Source organism: Oryzias latipes, chromosome 16 (genome assembly GCF_053564925.1).
Source record: "Oryzias latipes strain Hd-rR chromosome 16, Olatipes_Hd-rR_3.1".
Classification (NCBI taxonomy): Eukaryota; Metazoa; Chordata; class Actinopteri; order Beloniformes; family Adrianichthyidae; genus Oryzias; species Oryzias latipes.
The window spans coordinates 33,119,669-33,136,302 of NC_136252.1; the positions used below are offsets into that span (position 1 = coordinate 33,119,669).

Consider the following 16,634-nt stretch of genomic DNA (forward strand, 5'->3'; position numbering starts at 1 on the left):
TGCTTTGACCAGAGCATTTCTAAAAGTTCATCACACAGCAAAATGGCTTCGGCATGGTCTGAATAAAGATTTAAAAAAACTGAAGTTTAATGTTTAATTTACATTCAGTGCAACATTTATGGACAATTCTGAAGCAGCGTCATTTGTAGAAGATTAGAAATGAAGACATGATGATGTATCCGGGCTCCTGAGCGGGATCGGGATCCTTTCCTTCAAACAGTCCAAAGTAGATGATGGTGTTGGACTCCAGTCCGCTGAGGTCCACCTGAAAGAATTTAACCATTCATAAAAACATTTAAATAACAAAACTATCAAATAAACCTTCCCAATCGCTGATCCTAATCGCTTTCCTTTTCTCCAGTCACGTCAGTAAGTCTAACCGCAGGAAACAGGACTCTGTTTCCGTAGAAACTTAACATCGTGGCGGTGGTGTGCAAATCAAAAAACACCCGTTGTCAGCGCCATCTAGTGGCTAAAAGGAAGCGGCAAAGAATTTGATGACCAACATGTAGAGTTTATCCAGGATTTATGTGAAGAATGCAAATTCATTTAATGTAGAGATGAATATGGAAGTGTATTGTATTAAAAGATACAAGTGATCTTTATTCTAATTATTTGTTTAAAAAAAGGGGGTTTCGTTCTAAGAAACAGGCTAGGCACTAACCTTATCTAGAAAGAGAACAATCATTACTAAAAATAAAACAACAACAAACACATTTTTTTCCTGTATTTTAAGTTTGTTTTGGATTGTTCAGAGTAATTTACTCAACGTGCGGCATAAAAATAAATTACATTAAATAACGTTAAAAAAGGTACCAACTTAAATTAACCAAAAATTTGAGTAAATTAAATTACATTTAAAAAATTGAAATAAAATAAAAGGTAAAAATAACAAATAAAATCAAATACATTTAAAACAATAAAAATAATTACAAATAAAATATAAAGAAATGAAATGAACTAAACAAAAATTAAATTAAATTGAATTAAAGAAATGTAAAAAAAATATATTGTAAAAATACTTGGAACCCCCAGTAAAGCAGCATTGAAGTCGGCTTCTTAATTAACATTTCCAAAGCGGCTGTTAATTTCCATACAGTAGCGTTCCCATTATGATTAAGCCGTTTTGAGCCAAAATAAAAAAATATCTGTATGGTTTTCTAAGACAACTAGTTCATTAGAAAATCACCTCTGAGCTGTGGGGCAAAGCAACGCCGCCCCCCCTTCCCAACATAGCTCTCTGTTTACACTATCTCCCACTACCTTCAAACCCCCAACCTAGCATTAGCGGTCCGACAATAATAGCGAGCAATTTTGGAGCTATCCAGCCGTCCAGTTCTGATCCAGATTCCAGCTCAGACCAGAAAAACAAAGACGTTGATGGATCTATTTGTCTGACGGTGGATGCATCAGAATGCAGCGGAGCAGGGAGCTTGTGGTCCAATATTTTCCGTCAAAAGTCTGATCTTTTTTTCAAGGGCATTTCTTCTTCTGCTCCTGATTCACAAGGATTTGAATAAAGAAATGCAATTTTGAGCTTAATTTTCTTAATATACACGTCCTCCATTATCAGAAAAATGCCACAAGAAAATGTTAAAAACACTAAAAGCATTTTTTTAATGAGAGCAGGTCATAAAGGGGATTTTTTTATTGTAATCAAACAAAAAAACACCCAAACATCTCAACAACAACAGCTCCAAAGTGTATCTAAGCGTTAAACAGGGACAACAGATTCAGTTACTGATTTGTAAAAGTTGTGTCCCGATTGTGGAAATGGATTGTCAGCTCTCTGAAGTTTCTGCACAAAAGCCTGAGAAAGATCGCCTTTCAAAATAAAAGTTAATTCAACTCGCTAGTCTCACACCAGCTGACGTTTAGAAGGAAGAGCGATGTGAAGCTGTGAACTTCTGACAAGTCCCAGAGGAAGTCTGGCTGAACTTCCTGTGAGCTGCTGAGCAACATGAGAGCGCTCGTGATGACAACCGCGGTTTGAGGGGCCTTCGGGGTCAACAGCCCACTTCAGGGTCATCACAGTAAACGCTCCTTCAACGCTCGTCTCTTCAGGTTCTCCAGAAAAACTTCTAGAGGATCTGTTCCGAAACAGGGGGGCTGTTTTGTGACAAGTGAAACTGAAAAATATTTGTCAAGCGCCACTGATGTGAACCTACTGTTGCCGGGGCGATGACCTTTTAATGTCAGGCTGAATTTGGAGAGAGCGTGGAGGGCACGTGAGGTCACAGAAGATCTCAAGGTCAGTCAAGTTTTTTTTGATGGTGAAGCTCAGGTGAAGCTCTGAGATTATTTCTCTTCCTTTCTCGATGTGACAAAGGTGTAAAACAAAAGATTCCCTGGCAGCGGACGCTCTGGAGCGCAGACACACCTGCTCGGTGACGTCCGTCCTCCAGGGGTCGACCTGCAGGCCGTCGCACCAGCCCCCTCGCCCGTACAGCCACGTCCCGTGTTCGTTCGGCACGGCCCCCTCTTTGACCCGCAGGGCGCAGCCCAGAATGGACCCTGTAAGTCCAACAAGATGACAAAAATTTAAAAAAAACTAAACTTGAGAGATCATTTTAAATCTGAAAAGAAAATAGATTAAATATTCTATACTGAGGTCTGTGAGAGAATCTGAGTCAGAAAACTATTAGCAGGAAAAATAAACTGGACACTTATCTATCATCTAAAAATAATAGATGAAATTCTAACAAATCGAATTAATTATGAAGGGTTAATTTTCAAAAGAAACATTGCTTCTGTAATACATGTGTCTGTTTTTAGCAAAAATAGAAAGTGACACGCTTGAAACTACAGAAATTTTTTGTTTTCTTCCTTTTAAATTTCCACACAACTTTCAGCTTCAGAGAGAATTTCTGGACCTCAGACCTCATGGTCTTTCACTTCAGCTGCATGGAGGGATGGTGTTGATCTCTGCTGGCTTTAAGCTTGTATTGGAGACTCCAACCTCCATCTATCTTCAAAGGACGCTTTTGGTTGAGGGCGGAGCTTACCCTGGAAAGGTCGTCAGACTGTTGCAGTCGTCAACATTTACAGGCCGTGTCACGCAGCCTCTACCTGCATTTTGTCTATGCTCCGTGGAGGAAAATTGGTCACACGTGAATATACGGGGAAAAAGGTGAGGTTTTTATCTTTAGGTGAAAGTATTTACAAAACAATTGCATATAAACTCTTTAAAATACGCTTAAACTGTGTAATTAAAGTTGGTCTCAATGGTTTTAACTGACCGAACATTTTTAAAAGCTCAAAACTGAATTCACGTAAAGACGCTTCGGATGAAATCCTCAGCGGACATCTGCGCACGTCGACGAACGACGAACGCAAGAAACACGTATGAATCACGTATATCACGCATGGATCACAAGAAACCGACATTTCATACGTGGAAAGTGAGCAAAATGTACGTCGTGGCTGTGCGACACGTCAGTTTAGGGACACCAATGAACTTTGAACTCGTGTTTTTGGGCGGAACCGGAGAAAACCCCAACATGTATGAGGAGAACGTGCAAGCTGCACACAGAAAGAACCCAGCAGGGATTCGAACCCGTGCCTTCTTGTTGTGAGGCGAGAGTGCTAACCACTACGGCACTCTAACATCTGACTGACTGTTTGATTGGGACGTGAGCAGCTGGAGCCTCACCTGCTGAATCGAACACGCGGCTGTTGTTGTGAACGCCGTTGATCAGGAAGTGATGCGAGGTGACGCAGAACTCGCCGCAGCCGTTCTCGTCGCTGCCGTGCCCGGTGATGGTGGCGAGCAGCTCCACCTGTGAGCAGAACAGCAGGCGCTCAGACCATGCGGTCCACCGCCATCCCCCTCGCCCCCGCATCCCCGGTACCTTTCTGGTTGATGGAGGCACCGAGAACTTCATGGGCCGGAACCGCTTGTTGTAGTTTCTGTCAAACGTTCCTCCGCCGTACAGAGACAGAACCCTGAAGGGGCGGAGCTTCTCCACCGTCTCTTCTGCAGACAAACAGACAACTTTTCCTTTTTCGTTTTTGTTGTTCTTGTAGGATATTTCTGATGATGGAGGACATTATTAAAATACTTTAAGATTAAAACTGCATTTCTGAGTATTTTCTTTCATTCAAATGGTTGTGAATTCAAATATAGTTTCATGTTATTTGTCACATATACACACACATAGTATAATAGGTAGTGAAATGTATTGCACACCCAGGACCAAGACCAATAAATATAAAAATATGATGAACGTTTGATGACTCAGTATGAAAAATAAAAAAGAATGAAAAAATAACCTTCTATACAGTGTTGAGGTCACAAAAGTGTAAAGAGTATAAGTAACAGGAGCCAAAAAAATCCATAATAAAGAAGAAAAAACACATAAATTGCTCCAGAGTCACGGTTTGGGAAGAAAGGTGACGCCTCTGAACAAATCCACCTTTTAGCGCCTCACACATTAGTACCAGCAGAAGAACAGAGGAAGCGTATTTCTCAGAACTCACCCGTCTGGTTGCTGTCACTGAATCTCAGGTTGAGGGAGGCGACCCAGGGTTTGGCCCACGGCACCGTCTTCATGGTGAAGGTGCATCTGCCGTCCAGGAGGGGGAGCAGCGGGGAGACGTCCGTCAGCCAGCGGCCGCTGCCTCTGGGGAGAGAGAGAGAGAGAGAGAGAGAGAGAGAGAGAAAGAGAGAGAAAGAGAGAGAGAAAGAGAGAGAGAGAGAGAGAGAGAGAGAGAGAGAGAGAGAGAGAGAGAGAGACCTGTTGGATGCAAACCTGCATTCATCCGTTTTCTGCTTTGACCCCGTCTGGGGTCACAGGGATGGTGCGAAGGCGGGGTTTACCCGGTTCACCTGACCATCACAGGTAAACACACCTGCTGTAATAAAAGCCTAAACTCTCCATAACCAAAACATTTGTTAGAAAAAACTAAAAAGTAAAAATTGAGCCACGTTTCTGTTCTCTGTTATGTTTTTCCTTTTCAAACTTCAATTCTTCATAAGAAGAATCAATAAAGAATCAATAAAATCTTAATGAAAGTAGGCTTTGCTAAAATAAACTTTAAAATGGTAAAAATCACTTTTGTTAAATTTGAGCGAGAATTGAAAGAAACGCTCGACATTTTGAGACAAACACGGTATAAAAGGGTTATGCTTCATCCATCTATGCATCAATCTATGATATATGCATGAATACCAGGAAAACAACAACAAACTTAAATAAAGCAGTGTTGTTTACTAAAAGATTCAAAAAGCTCTTCAGATCATTATGGAGATTAAACATTCATGATCCGGATAAATACTCGATTCTGATTGGCTGCTGGGTGTGCGTTAAGTAAGAGTTAACAGCGGCCGGAGTGTGCATTATCAGAAATTAACGCACGCCGTGGAAGCCTGAACTATCCGACGTGAAGCAGAGGCCATTAACCCGCTTATACCATGGTCACGTACAAAATAAATACATATTCAATCAGTTTTTTAGTTCTTTATTCTTGTTATCTGTTCGGCTTATATCAATTTTCCACAAAAAGCGGACTAGTTGTTACGTGGTGCGGCGCGTTATCACTGTAACGTGACAACGCGCGGACCTAGACTGCAGCGGCAAAGGAAAGCAATGTATTTGTTGATGGTTACGATAAATAAAACATCAGTTTAGAGAGAAGGTTCACCTCTCACCGCTTGGTTGATGAAGAAGAAAGTTTTATAGAGGCCAGCGCAGTGATACAGAACGACCGGAACTTCTTTTTTTAGGCATGCGTTCTCAAACTTTTTCTCTTCTTGCCGCCCTTGGAGTAGGAAAAATGTCCCACCAGGTGACTCCCACAGCTTGAGAACCACTGCATTATCACCTTCCGGTTCCGGGTTACACGGCAGGACGCGTGGCGTGCCTCTCTGCGAATACAACTATCTTCAAATTACTTAAAAGGTTGATTTTCAAAAAAGAGAGCTGACCATGCCCCCGAAGAAACCCCAGGAATATGAAGAACTCAAAAAGAATCTTGACATTATTCAAGAAACGCTGAAAAGTTTTATGGAACAAGTGTCGGCTAAGCTAACACCGCTCTGGGAGATGATGGAAGAGTTCCGAAGATTTCGGGCTCAAAACGAGCAGCGAGAAAACCAGGTCGAGATTCTGGAGAAAAGACTGGACGATGTGGAACAGCAAGTAAGGATGAATAATGTCATTCTCACTGGAGTACCAATCAAGCCTCGAGCTAGCACTGCTAATGCTAGCGCTAGCGTAGCTAGCAGTGCCAATACGGAGATCGGTGCTGTGTCTCTGGATCAGCAAATACATTCATTTCTCACATCTAAAGGGATTTCCCTGGATCTCAATACCATCGAGACCTGCCACCTGCTCCCCAGGAGAAAGGAGACGGATAAACCAGCGATCCTCATTAGGTTTGTGAATCACAAACACAAGCTAGCTTTGATGAATCAAAGGAAACACCTGAAAGGTTCGGCTGCTTATCTGAACGACCATCTGACCAGAAGGAATGCTGAAATCTCAAAACATGCACGGCTTCTCAGGAAGCGTAAGCAGATTGAGAACACTTGGGTTAAAGGCTGCAGGATTTATGTCAAACCGCTCGGTCCAGAGGACCGGTCCAAGGTTGTGGTTGTGAACACCATGAAAGACTTTGAAAAGTGTTTGATCACGGTCGTCTGAAACAACATGGAGTAATAAACCAAAGAGCCAAATAATTTCAAGAAATATGACACGTGGATTCATCACTTTACGTAACCTGAATAACAGCAGAGTTCTGACCTGCAGACAACTTGACCTCAACTTTCACCGTCGCTGATATCAGCTGAAGAAGGATATGGACCTGAATCTAATGTCTGCAGACATAACATCGAAGAGAACTATAAACTCTGTTTTGAACCCAGGAGATCAGCTGTTATCAGTAAAAGAAGAAATACCAACCTTGGACAATCGACAGTTATGGACCCTTTTTACTTTCCCCCTAAGGCATTACCTTATTATAAAAAAAAATAAAATAAAATAAAAAATACAAAAAAAATATTTAAAAAAAAAGTAAAACAAATGATTAATCACTTATTGAAAATTGTTAAATTGATTGACTTTTAATGATATTACTACACTTTCTCCAAAACTTGATAAATTGATTCAAAAATCTTTCCTAATGTAGCATAATTTTGCACATGTTTTTAACTTTTGATACTTGATGAAATTTTTGCTATGAAAATTCCTGAAACAGTGTTGTCTGCTTTAATAATATAGTATTATGTTTTATTCATATGAATGGCTTTTATAAGTAACATAAGCTGCATATATTTCAGATGACTGATCTGCATTTGCCATGTTGATTTCTAAAATAGTTATTTTTGACGTAATACTTAAGTAAGTCATCTTTGTCATGCGCTTTATCGATATCTTATGATTTTTAATTCTGTCTGATAAAAACTGGGAACCGGATATTGATAAATCATGTAATAAAATGGTTACAGTATAACGGGGTGGGATTATAAAAGTTCGCTTCCTCCCACTCCCTTTCAACCAATATTTATTAATATGTCTAATTATCCTAAGTTTGATTAGTTACTGTATGAATGTATAACTGATGTTTATATTGCTGTTGTGTATTATTTCTACTTAATTGCTTGAAATAAACCATTTCAAATCAAATCAAATCAAACCTTTTAAAGCAAACCCAGCAGCCAATCCATAGTCGTTACCATGACAACGAGTCAGGCCACGGACCAAACTCTTTACTTTTTGTGAAAACTGTTTCAAACGTGAAACAAAACTACATTAAAGTACTAATAATTGATTTAGTATTTATTTTTATTTCGTAAGTGATCTGCATAAGCGGGATATTGTCCTTTGAGGTGTCCGTCATCGGAAATGAACAAACTTGGCGCCAGCAACTGTTGCCGCCTCTGCGTTGTCCATGAATGTCTGATAATGGACACCTCGTCGGGCATTACCCCTCACATCTAAGATAAGAGGGGGAAAAAGCAGTCCTTCAAAAAGAAAAACACTCCTGTTTTTGTCCATGAAACATTTCATTTTTGAATCGACTTTCTCTTTTAGATTTAAACTGTAAACAATTTATTGCAAACGTGATGATATCCTGAAGCCAAAAGCAGAACCTGCGGAACGCCGTGATCCAGCGGCCCAGCTCTGTGTTGCAGAACGGACTGAGGCGATCGCAGCACACAAACAGCTGCACAGTGTGATCCCAGGGGGGGCAGGACGAGTCTCTCCGGCCGGGACACGACAGCGAGGCGTCCAGCTCCAGCGTCCTGAACTCCCAGAGGTCTGCAAAGGAAAGGGTTGGAGGAAAGACGAAGGAACCGAGTCCATCAATCAGCGGTACAAAAACAGATTTCACGCCGAAACCGTGAAACAACTGCAGTCCAGACCACAACTTCAACAACTATTGTCAGGGATGTTCAAAGAAAACCTTTTGCTTAATCTTTTTTGTCAAATATTCTTTCTGATTATTGTGTTTCTGCTCCTAACAGACATTCTAGGTTCTCTCCCCCAACTGGAGATCAAACATTCACTTCCAGGTTGAAGCGGATTCAAACCCAGAAAAGGGTGAAGTTCACTAAGTTACCACTAGGGGCCTTGCAACACACGGATGTAATTCTCCACAGCAGAAACAAACACACTTTTAGTCTGACTCTAAAAGCATTTCAATGGTATTTAGAGTTTTTATTAAATGAGAGACGATCAAGTCCTGGGACTTGATGTGGAAAAGTCTGAAAAATCGAGGTGTGATCCTCGGACTTTAGACCGACGGGTCATAACGACCCCAATAAACAGTGTCTGACACACTTCTTTGTCCCGCCTGATGGTCTGATTTCAGGACAAGTCTCCAGATAAAAATGTGACACTGCAGCAGAACCACCAACCCGACGGGCTCCCTGCTGTGCCTTTTTAGCAATCAATCAAATCAAATCAAACTTTCTTTGTACAGCACTTTTCCAACAAAGTGCTTTACATAAAAACTTAATCCAATTTCAAAAACCAAAAAGAAGACACACACAAATTAAATTAATTAAACCCATGCAATGTTCACAGCCCCCCACAACACACAAACACACAACATAGTAACGCACAAGATGATTCACGAATCAGACGTCACATTAGATTATTTTACATTTTTCTAAATATTAATACAGCAAAAATTGCCATCTTTGTAATCTAAAGGAGGAAAATACCAAAGTCTGTGTTCTTGTGATGCATAATTTAAGATTAACCCGACAGCGGATCGTCTACAGCCGTTCACATTCCAGACAGCAGCTGATTCAATCACTGCCTTTCCAGATACCGTTGATTTGTTTACCGGGAGGCAGGTCGACTGTGGCCACGGCTCCTTCCTCTCCCTGCATCTGGACTTTGGCAAACACAGAAACCACTTTGGCAGGGCGCCGAAGTTTGACCTGCAGGTTGGCGGAGAAATCGAACCTGGAGACCCAAACGGTGACTTTAGAGCAACAAAGAAAGCAAACCCCTTCAAACGATCCGACTCCTCACCACTCCGCCTGCCAGTTGATGAATCTGAGGCTCGGGTACAGGAACCAACCCATCTCAGCCAGCGCCCCCTGCTGGTCAATACCGACGAAGAAGTTCGGAGAGGGGGTGTTCTGGAAGGACACGTCCACGGCCTTCCCCAGCCTGCGAGGAGTTTGAGCAAAAGGAGCAAAACAAAATAAGGCAAACAAAACATTTTTGCTGGAAAATTACGAGATGAGCAACAAAATGGGTTCTATGTAAAAAAAAAAGAAAGAGTTTAAATGTTTAGCTGTTAAGCTGTCTGAAACAATTTGTTGCTCAAAAATTTATTTATTATTGTTTTATTTTTTGCTACTTTTGTTTTTTTTGAGGGGGACTGGGCTAGCTGGGGGCTTTGGAAACCTTTTGAACGCCACTGCGCATGAGGACAAAAGTAAAAGGTCGGCACAAGAAGGTCTTTTTGGACTAACCGCAAAGCCTGATCGACGCCGACCTCCAGGTGCACCATGGCAGCCGGGATGCGGAGCTCCTGGAAACATTCATCCTCGACGCAGTTCATGTCCTGGATGGGGTTACCCGGGAGGGAGTAGACCAGGACACCTGCGGCGCCGGCTTTGGCCATGTTCCGGACCTGCAGAGGTCAAACCAGACACGGATCATCTCTGATGGGACTTCAGGTGGGAGAAGATGAATCTGATGATCTGTAGGAAAGAAAAAAACAAAAAACGTAGAGCAACAGACCTTTGTAAAGTAGGAGCAGTTGCCCTGAGACACCCAGGCTACAGCCCCCGCCATTGAAGGCGAAGGGCTGCACGCGTCTCCTGCATCCAACAGCCTATAGGGCCCTGCGCCCCAGCGTCCCATCAGCCAATCGTATCTGGCATCCAGCCTCTTGACGATGATGGGCATCCTCCATCCTGCGGTTTGATGTCATTTTCAGAAACACTTTTCCATCTTCAGACAGACTGAACAGAAAGATGTTTTTACCCTGAGACGTGAAGACGGCCTGATCCAGACCACAGTTGTGCCCTGAGCAGCCCCAGTAATACAGAACATTGGGGATCCAGTTACCCAGAGCGAAGACCGGCACCGGGGAGAAATGCAGCCGGGTCAGAACCTCCTTCCTGGAGAGGTGACAGACGGCAGGCGTCACATTTTCAAAACGACAGAAGTCCACCAGGAAACAGATGCTGATCGTCTCGTCTGACGGAACATCTACCCATGAAAGATCTGGACCCACTTCCTCTTTTCAGTCTACGTCCAGAAAAACCAGGAAATCTGCTTTTTTTTTTGTTTTGTTACTATTCTGGGATGTTCCTGAAACCAAGCACTCATTCCTTCACATTGCAAAACCTTTTTTTTTTTAAATAATGCGCTTACTTTAGTCTAAAGCTGTTATGTGGACTGAAACAAACAGATTCCTTCAGTTGTATCCGACTTAATTGGATTTGAATATAATAATTATGAATGATAAGACTTTTGTTGACGCTGCAACAATTTAATTTCCCCTCATGGGACAAAGAAAGTATCCATTCCATGAAGTTTTTTTTTCATTTTATTATCTAATTATCCTAAGTTTGATACATCATTGTATGAATGTATTAATGCTTATTGTATTGTTTTGCGCATTATTCCTTGATTGCTAGAAATTAACCATTTCAAATCGAATCAAAATCAAATTTTAAGTGTTATTTTTAAAGACTCATTACAATTACTTTTTTTCTTATGTAATTTAACACATTTTTAATGTTAGAGGACAAATATATATATCAAATTTTTTTTTTTTTGCAGTATTGCAGATGGAAAAAGATCGTATTTGTGACACAGAAACTACACTACAAGCTTCCTGCTCAGCTCCATTCCGATGCGTTCACTTGCAGACAAACAGATACGTGAACGTCTACGCTATTCAGTATTTTTGCTGATTTCCTAATGTTAGGTTGGGGGTGAGCAGAACTGTAAGCTAGTGTGAGAGAGTGTAAACAAAGAGCTCTCAATTGTGGGTGACGGGAAATCAGAGGTGAAGTTCTGATTAACTCCAGTTGCTCTGCAGAAACTTTTTTTATGTGATGCTTCTGTACTATGACTGTATGCATCGATATTTCTTTCTGTCGTTCTCCCTGGCATTCACACTTTTGTTTTACATGTTTATCAATAAAGTTTTTTTAATGCATTGACTGTAGGGTCACCTGCGGACGGCGGCTCGCTGCAGCTGCTCTCTCATCCACAGCGCGTCGGTGACCGCGGAGTCGTCCAGAGACACGAACAGCACGCGCGTGCTCTGCGGCAGACCGTCCACCAGGCGGCGCAGCGAAGACTCGGAGCTCCACATAGCCTCCAGAAACCCGGACTTGTTGGTGAAGGCGTGGATGACCACCGGTCCCTCCAGAGCACCGGGCTGGTAGGAGAACCGCCCATCCAGAGTCGGGACCGTGAACGCATCAGCGGGGTCTCCGGGCTCCGGACCCGGCTGTGAGGTCGGGACGTTGATCAAACCGACCGCGTTGTCAGGGAAACCCCACGGCGACCCTCCCTCGTTCAGGGTCACCCGCCGCCTCGGCGCTCTAGCGGAAGCCGTCGCAACAATCACAAAGCCCAGCAGCAGTGAACGCAGCGCAGCCATGTTTCCGGTGGCCGTGAACGCACCACAGGCCACCGAGTCTCCGCTTTCCTGCGCAGTTTGTCCCCAAATGAGCGCAGAACTGTTTCACTTTCACAAAAAAGGAGAACTAACTTCACGTTCATCTGACAGCCCAACATTTAAGAGGAAGGCGGGCAGAAAGGCCGCCTACGGCGAGCCCAGGAGGTCAAAAAGAACAAATCAGAGGTATCCCGCTTGTTAAAACAATCAAGATAACATGATGATGATTAAAAGGAATCTCAGAGGAAAACAACAAAAAAGGTAGATGTTATGTTTTCCTAGCTAGGTCACTAGCGACGTCAATTATGTAATAAAAAATGTATTACATAATCTAAAAATGACTTTATTGGAATTTTAAAATACTTTTTTGAGTGATGGTGTCTGGAATTGATGTCTTCTCTTTTTGAAACATATTATTCAGTAGTGTTCTTGGTCTAAAGTGGTGGTGGGTTCAAGCCCCACACTTACCATGTGAGTCACCCACATTCCTGCAGCTGGATGACCTCATTAAAGGGGAACAAATGGGTTCCTAAAGGTCAGTCCTTTACGCAACACAGGAGGAATAACCCCCCAGGACTTAATTACATATTCTTGGGGAGGTACCCCAGACATAATACTTCCATGGTGCCCTGTCATTAGTCCAAAAAAATAAACTCTAAAATAACCAAACCGTCCAGATGCCTTGATTCCTTCTTCAAGACGTCACCCGGCCGACAGAAAACCATCATCAGCAAATGTGATGACTGCAGGCGGCACAGTATAGTTTTCTGTTACCTATATTTTTTTAAATAAAGTTTAAAGAACAGTGATAGAAGTTATTACAAATTAGTAAATATGTTGTTTATTGCAGATAAATGATAAGGTTTGTTGCATAAAACTTTTACTTTTTTCACTAATTTGAAACGTTTTTGTCGCTGCAGAGAAACGAACCCCCCCCCCTTTTTTTTACGAGCTATTAAAATTTAAATGTGATCACCTTTTACAAATTACTTTGTATCAAATAAACCTGATTAAACTCTGGTCTTCATCCTCTGGACATTACTAAGTCAACCATAAAATCGTGATTTTATGGTTGACTTAGTAATGTCTTCTTTTTTTTTAATCTATTTTTGGTTAAACCTGAGATAAATTACAAATAATAGTAACTTGATAGAATGGCACACGGGGAGAAATCCATCAGCCAAGCATTTGTGTAGATGTACCAGCACAGAAAGTGATGAATTACTCACCAACTTGAACTCAGAATTTCGGCCCCATTAGAACATCAGCCCACACGGCTGTGCGTAAAAGCGCGCAAATGGTGCGTTATTGGTCCCCAGAGCGCACAGTTAGGAGCCTCAAAGAGCCACGGGAAGAAATTCCGCTCCGTTTTAATCATCATCTGGAGTTTAAGCATAAACGACAGAAGTTGTATGAGAACGTGTTGGAATCGAAATCCGCGCACCTTTCAGTGATGGAGATGGATAAACTTGGTCTTCTGCTGCTGCTGCTTCTGTCACATGTTTTCAGCCAAGAAACGGAGCTGGGGCCGTGGAGGAGAGAACCAGAGGAGGTGAGACTGGCGAATCATGCGGTCATCTTTCTACCACTGCACAGTCAATTTAAAGACAAAAAACAAATATTAAGGTAATGTTGGTTTACAATTATTTCCAACGCCAAAAGACGAAATGGCCAAACTCGGAGGATCTTCAGCGAGTTTTACTGAGGGTGGCCAGAAAACCCAAACTGTGCCGGTGTTTTACCGGACAGACCGGGAGAAAACCAACCAGTAAGACTTCATAGAAACCAACAGCAAAAGTAATACATGTTTTTATAAGAAAGAAAAAACTTTTTGTTTCTTTCTAAACAGGTAAAACACAGACAGCAGGAAAACGAATTGGTAACAATTATGTATAAATTAAAGCACCTTTAAAAATAAAAATTCAAGAAAAGGTTTGCATTAACGTTTTTTTTCTTTTTCTTTCAGGGCATACATTTCACACTTTCGTGGGCCTGATGGGTAAAAGGGAAAATGATCAAGGTATGCCAACAATGTCTTATTTTCTGCTTATATCTACCTGGTAACTGCTGATGTCATCCCTGCAGGAGCTTCAAGGGTGCGCTGAAGATCTGTGAGGCTCCGCCCCTTTCTAAAGTTTCTGATCAACACTGACAGCTAGTGGCAGAAAACAGAAACAGGCTCATGGATTTCACAGACCACCTTCACCCCAGAATGCCATCACAGGTTTATTAAGTGACTTTGTACATTACAAATGAAAAATAAAATTAAAAATACAGATGGAGTAACACAGCCAAAGCAAAAATGTGTTGTTGACTCTTCCTTTCCACTGATCCGCGTTTTTCCAAACACTTTCAGAAACTATTTTTTTCTAAACATGAAGATGCTGCCAAGTCTGAGTTTTTTTTTCTCCAAACATACAAAAGAAGTCAGTACTTCAGCTGGTTTGGTAAATATATTTATATATATATATAAAAATAAACTAAAGTGAAGTATAACACTTATGACATAAATGGTGATCCGATGCTAGTGGAAAGAGCTAGAAAAACAGAGGAAAGTTTCAGAACAGAAAAAGGAGTATACAAAAAAAAGGGGGGCGGGGTCGTTTCAGGGTTTCTCTTTATTGGATGTGAGGAGGGCGGCAGGAAAACTGAAGGCCTTCTCTCTGACACACCAGCTCACGTTCAAACACTGACGCTGTCGTCTTTCGGTAAACGTTGACATTGCACCAAAAACTGATTGTACAATAGTTTTGTCTCATCGTGCCCAAAGCCACCCTGTGGGAGGGGGGGGGCAGCAGCAGTAGCTGGAAGGTTGAGGACAGTATTCAGTTATAACAGTAACAACAACAATAATAATAATAACATCAAGAATAATTAAAATATAAGTTTGGCTTTTCTAAAAGTGGGTTATTTTTCCTTTCGTTAGGGTAAACATTTTTTGATGATGAGTCCCGTTGCAGGGATGGAATCCTCCCCCCACAAAAAAAAAATCTGTCCACAGAGCTCCCTCTGCTGGCACGGGGTGGTAGGAGCACAGAGGGGAGGAAAAAAAAATAGGAGGAAAATGGAAGAGGAGGAGATGGGTGCAGTGTTGGCGCCGTACGCTCGTCTCCTGACATCGTTGGAAAAGCGACAGAACCCCGATCTGGAGGCGGATCTGCCGGCTGTGCTTAGAAGATCTTGCCTTTCTTCTTGTTTTTGTCCAGAGTCCTGCAACGGAGCGACACCAACGCTTAAAGACGACATTTGACACAAATGCTGAGTACAGAGGAACAGAAAGGTCCTGAGGATGAAGAGCCGACCCCTGCAGGTAGCTCTTCCTCATTTCTGTCCAGCTCACAGTATTTAACAGCTTTTCCACAGTTTGGCAGATGGAAACGTCATTTACCGCACTGTTGTAAATGATCAAATCAAAACCAATTCATCTTTTACATTTGGGCACAAGAGGAAGTGAGTGAAGAGAAAACATTTACTAAAAAGTACATTTTTGTAAACTGTAGCACATTGCCATTGTTGTTAGAGAATCTTAGAGTTTGGCTGCAATGCATCTTGGGATGTGGACAGCATAGAAGGATAAACCTTTTATGCTTCCTTGAAATCGGGGAGAAGATGGCTGCATTTAAAGTAGTGGTTGAATTTGGACAGCACCTGTGGTGGCGCCGTGATGTAAGCGGCAGACACCTGCATCCCAGGAAGGACGCTGCACCCGGATTTGGACACAGCTGTAGTCGCTTATCAGTTGTGAAGAGTGTGGGAGAACTTTTTTGACTGGGGTGATATTTAAGCAGTGAAACTCCTGCCGATACAAACTGCTGCAGTATTTGGAGGCGCCGTGGTTTGGTGGTTCCACACTAACAATAGCTGCGTTTACATGGAGAAAAGTAATCAGAAAGAACGCCTGATCACAACAAAAATGCGTCATGTAAACATGCCGTCCGGAATATTCTGCTCCGATCAGGCTCATTTGGATCAAGATTTCCTTCAGATGGAGATTTGTGGGTTCTGCTGGTTATTGATCCGATCGTGGTGCATCTAAACTGTTTAATCTGATCCTGGGTCACTACTGCTCTGGTTTTACGTCATGCTTAGACTGTGTGGAGCTCGTAGCTTCGTGTTTGCGGGCAGGGGAGGGTGCTTTGATACGCTGTGCGCTCCGGAGACAGCGAGCTGTCGGACTCAGGAGAACCGTCTCTCCGAGCAGAGGAGCGGCTCTGGGACGGTGTGTGAGCTAATGGAGGCGGCTTCCCAAAGCAGAAATGCTGCGCAGTCCTGAGAAACAGTGTCAACAATCACGTGAACAGCGTCACTACAGTGGGATCTCCCGGGTCTGACTGTTTGATCGGATCTGGGGGGTCCTGTGGTAGTGTACTCCGTTAAATTGAGTGGGGCATAAGTATGCGTGTGAACACTATCTGTTTTGTGTACATGTCGACATTTTTGCAGCTAGCAGGTGTGTTTATAACATTTGAGTGTGTGTGTGGACAGGCTCCGCCCTTTTTGTACTACATTTGAACCTTACCGTAATGATA

At 42.4% G+C, this 16,634-nt stretch overlaps 3 protein-coding genes and 1 long non-coding RNA gene across 9 annotated transcripts in view; 1 reads left to right on the forward strand and 3 right to left on the reverse strand.

The window, feature by feature from the left end:
* Window positions 1-63: 63 nt before the first annotated feature.
* On the reverse strand, window positions 64-12,247 carry si:dkey-256h2.1 (uncharacterized). Of its 2 annotated transcripts, none has more exons than XM_004078389.5 (12): window positions 11,654-12,247; window positions 10,452-10,588; window positions 10,206-10,381; window positions 9,935-10,095; window positions 9,486-9,626; window positions 9,295-9,416; window positions 8,093-8,261; window positions 4,480-4,622; window positions 3,852-3,976; window positions 3,653-3,779; window positions 2,381-2,514; window positions 64-265 (listed from the first exon to the last, which is right to left on the reverse strand). In XM_004078389.5, the coding sequence occupies exons 1-12, from the start codon at window positions 12,085-12,087 to the stop codon at window positions 140-142; spliced, it is 1,995 nt and encodes a 664-aa protein (XP_004078437.1). In that variant the 5' UTR covers window positions 12,088-12,247; the 3' UTR covers window positions 64-139. The 2 variants fall into 2 exon arrangements, with proteins under 2 accessions (XP_004078437.1, XP_078789389.1); XM_078933263.1 differs by lacking the exon at window positions 64-265 and adding an exon at window positions 1,601-2,090 and having other exon boundaries at window positions 2,169-2,514.
* LOC144984524 (uncharacterized) lies at window positions 4,947-7,909 on the reverse strand. The gene is made up of 2 exons (XR_013648283.1): window positions 7,637-7,909; window positions 4,947-5,823 (listed from the first exon to the last, which is right to left on the reverse strand). It is a non-coding gene; the product is annotated as an uncharacterized LOC144984524 (long non-coding RNA).
* Window positions 12,086-14,408, forward strand: LOC101166416 (uncharacterized). Of its 2 annotated transcripts, XM_020710470.3 has the most exons (6): window positions 12,086-12,291; window positions 13,615-13,657; window positions 13,768-13,873; window positions 13,955-13,984; window positions 14,072-14,125; window positions 14,191-14,408. In XM_020710470.3, the coding sequence occupies exons 1-6, from the start codon at window positions 12,086-12,088 to the stop codon at window positions 14,208-14,210; spliced, it is 459 nt and encodes a 152-aa protein (XP_020566129.2). In that variant the 3' UTR covers window positions 14,211-14,408. The 2 variants fall into 2 exon arrangements, with proteins under 2 accessions (XP_020566129.2, XP_004078566.1); XM_004078518.4 differs by lacking the exon at window positions 12,086-12,291 and having other exon boundaries at window positions 13,253-13,657.
* The window catches only part of septin7b (septin 7b), a 20,040-nt gene continuing 17,724 nt past the window's right edge, over window positions 14,319-16,634 (reverse strand). For all 4 annotated transcript variants that reach the window (XM_078933267.1, XM_020710468.3, XM_078933268.1 and 1 more), the window contains one exon: window positions 14,319-15,315. In XM_078933267.1, the coding sequence (XP_078789393.1) occupies window positions 15,276-15,315 (40 nt within the window). In that variant the 3' untranslated portion in view covers window positions 14,319-15,275. The remainder of the gene's footprint in view (window positions 15,316-16,634) is intronic.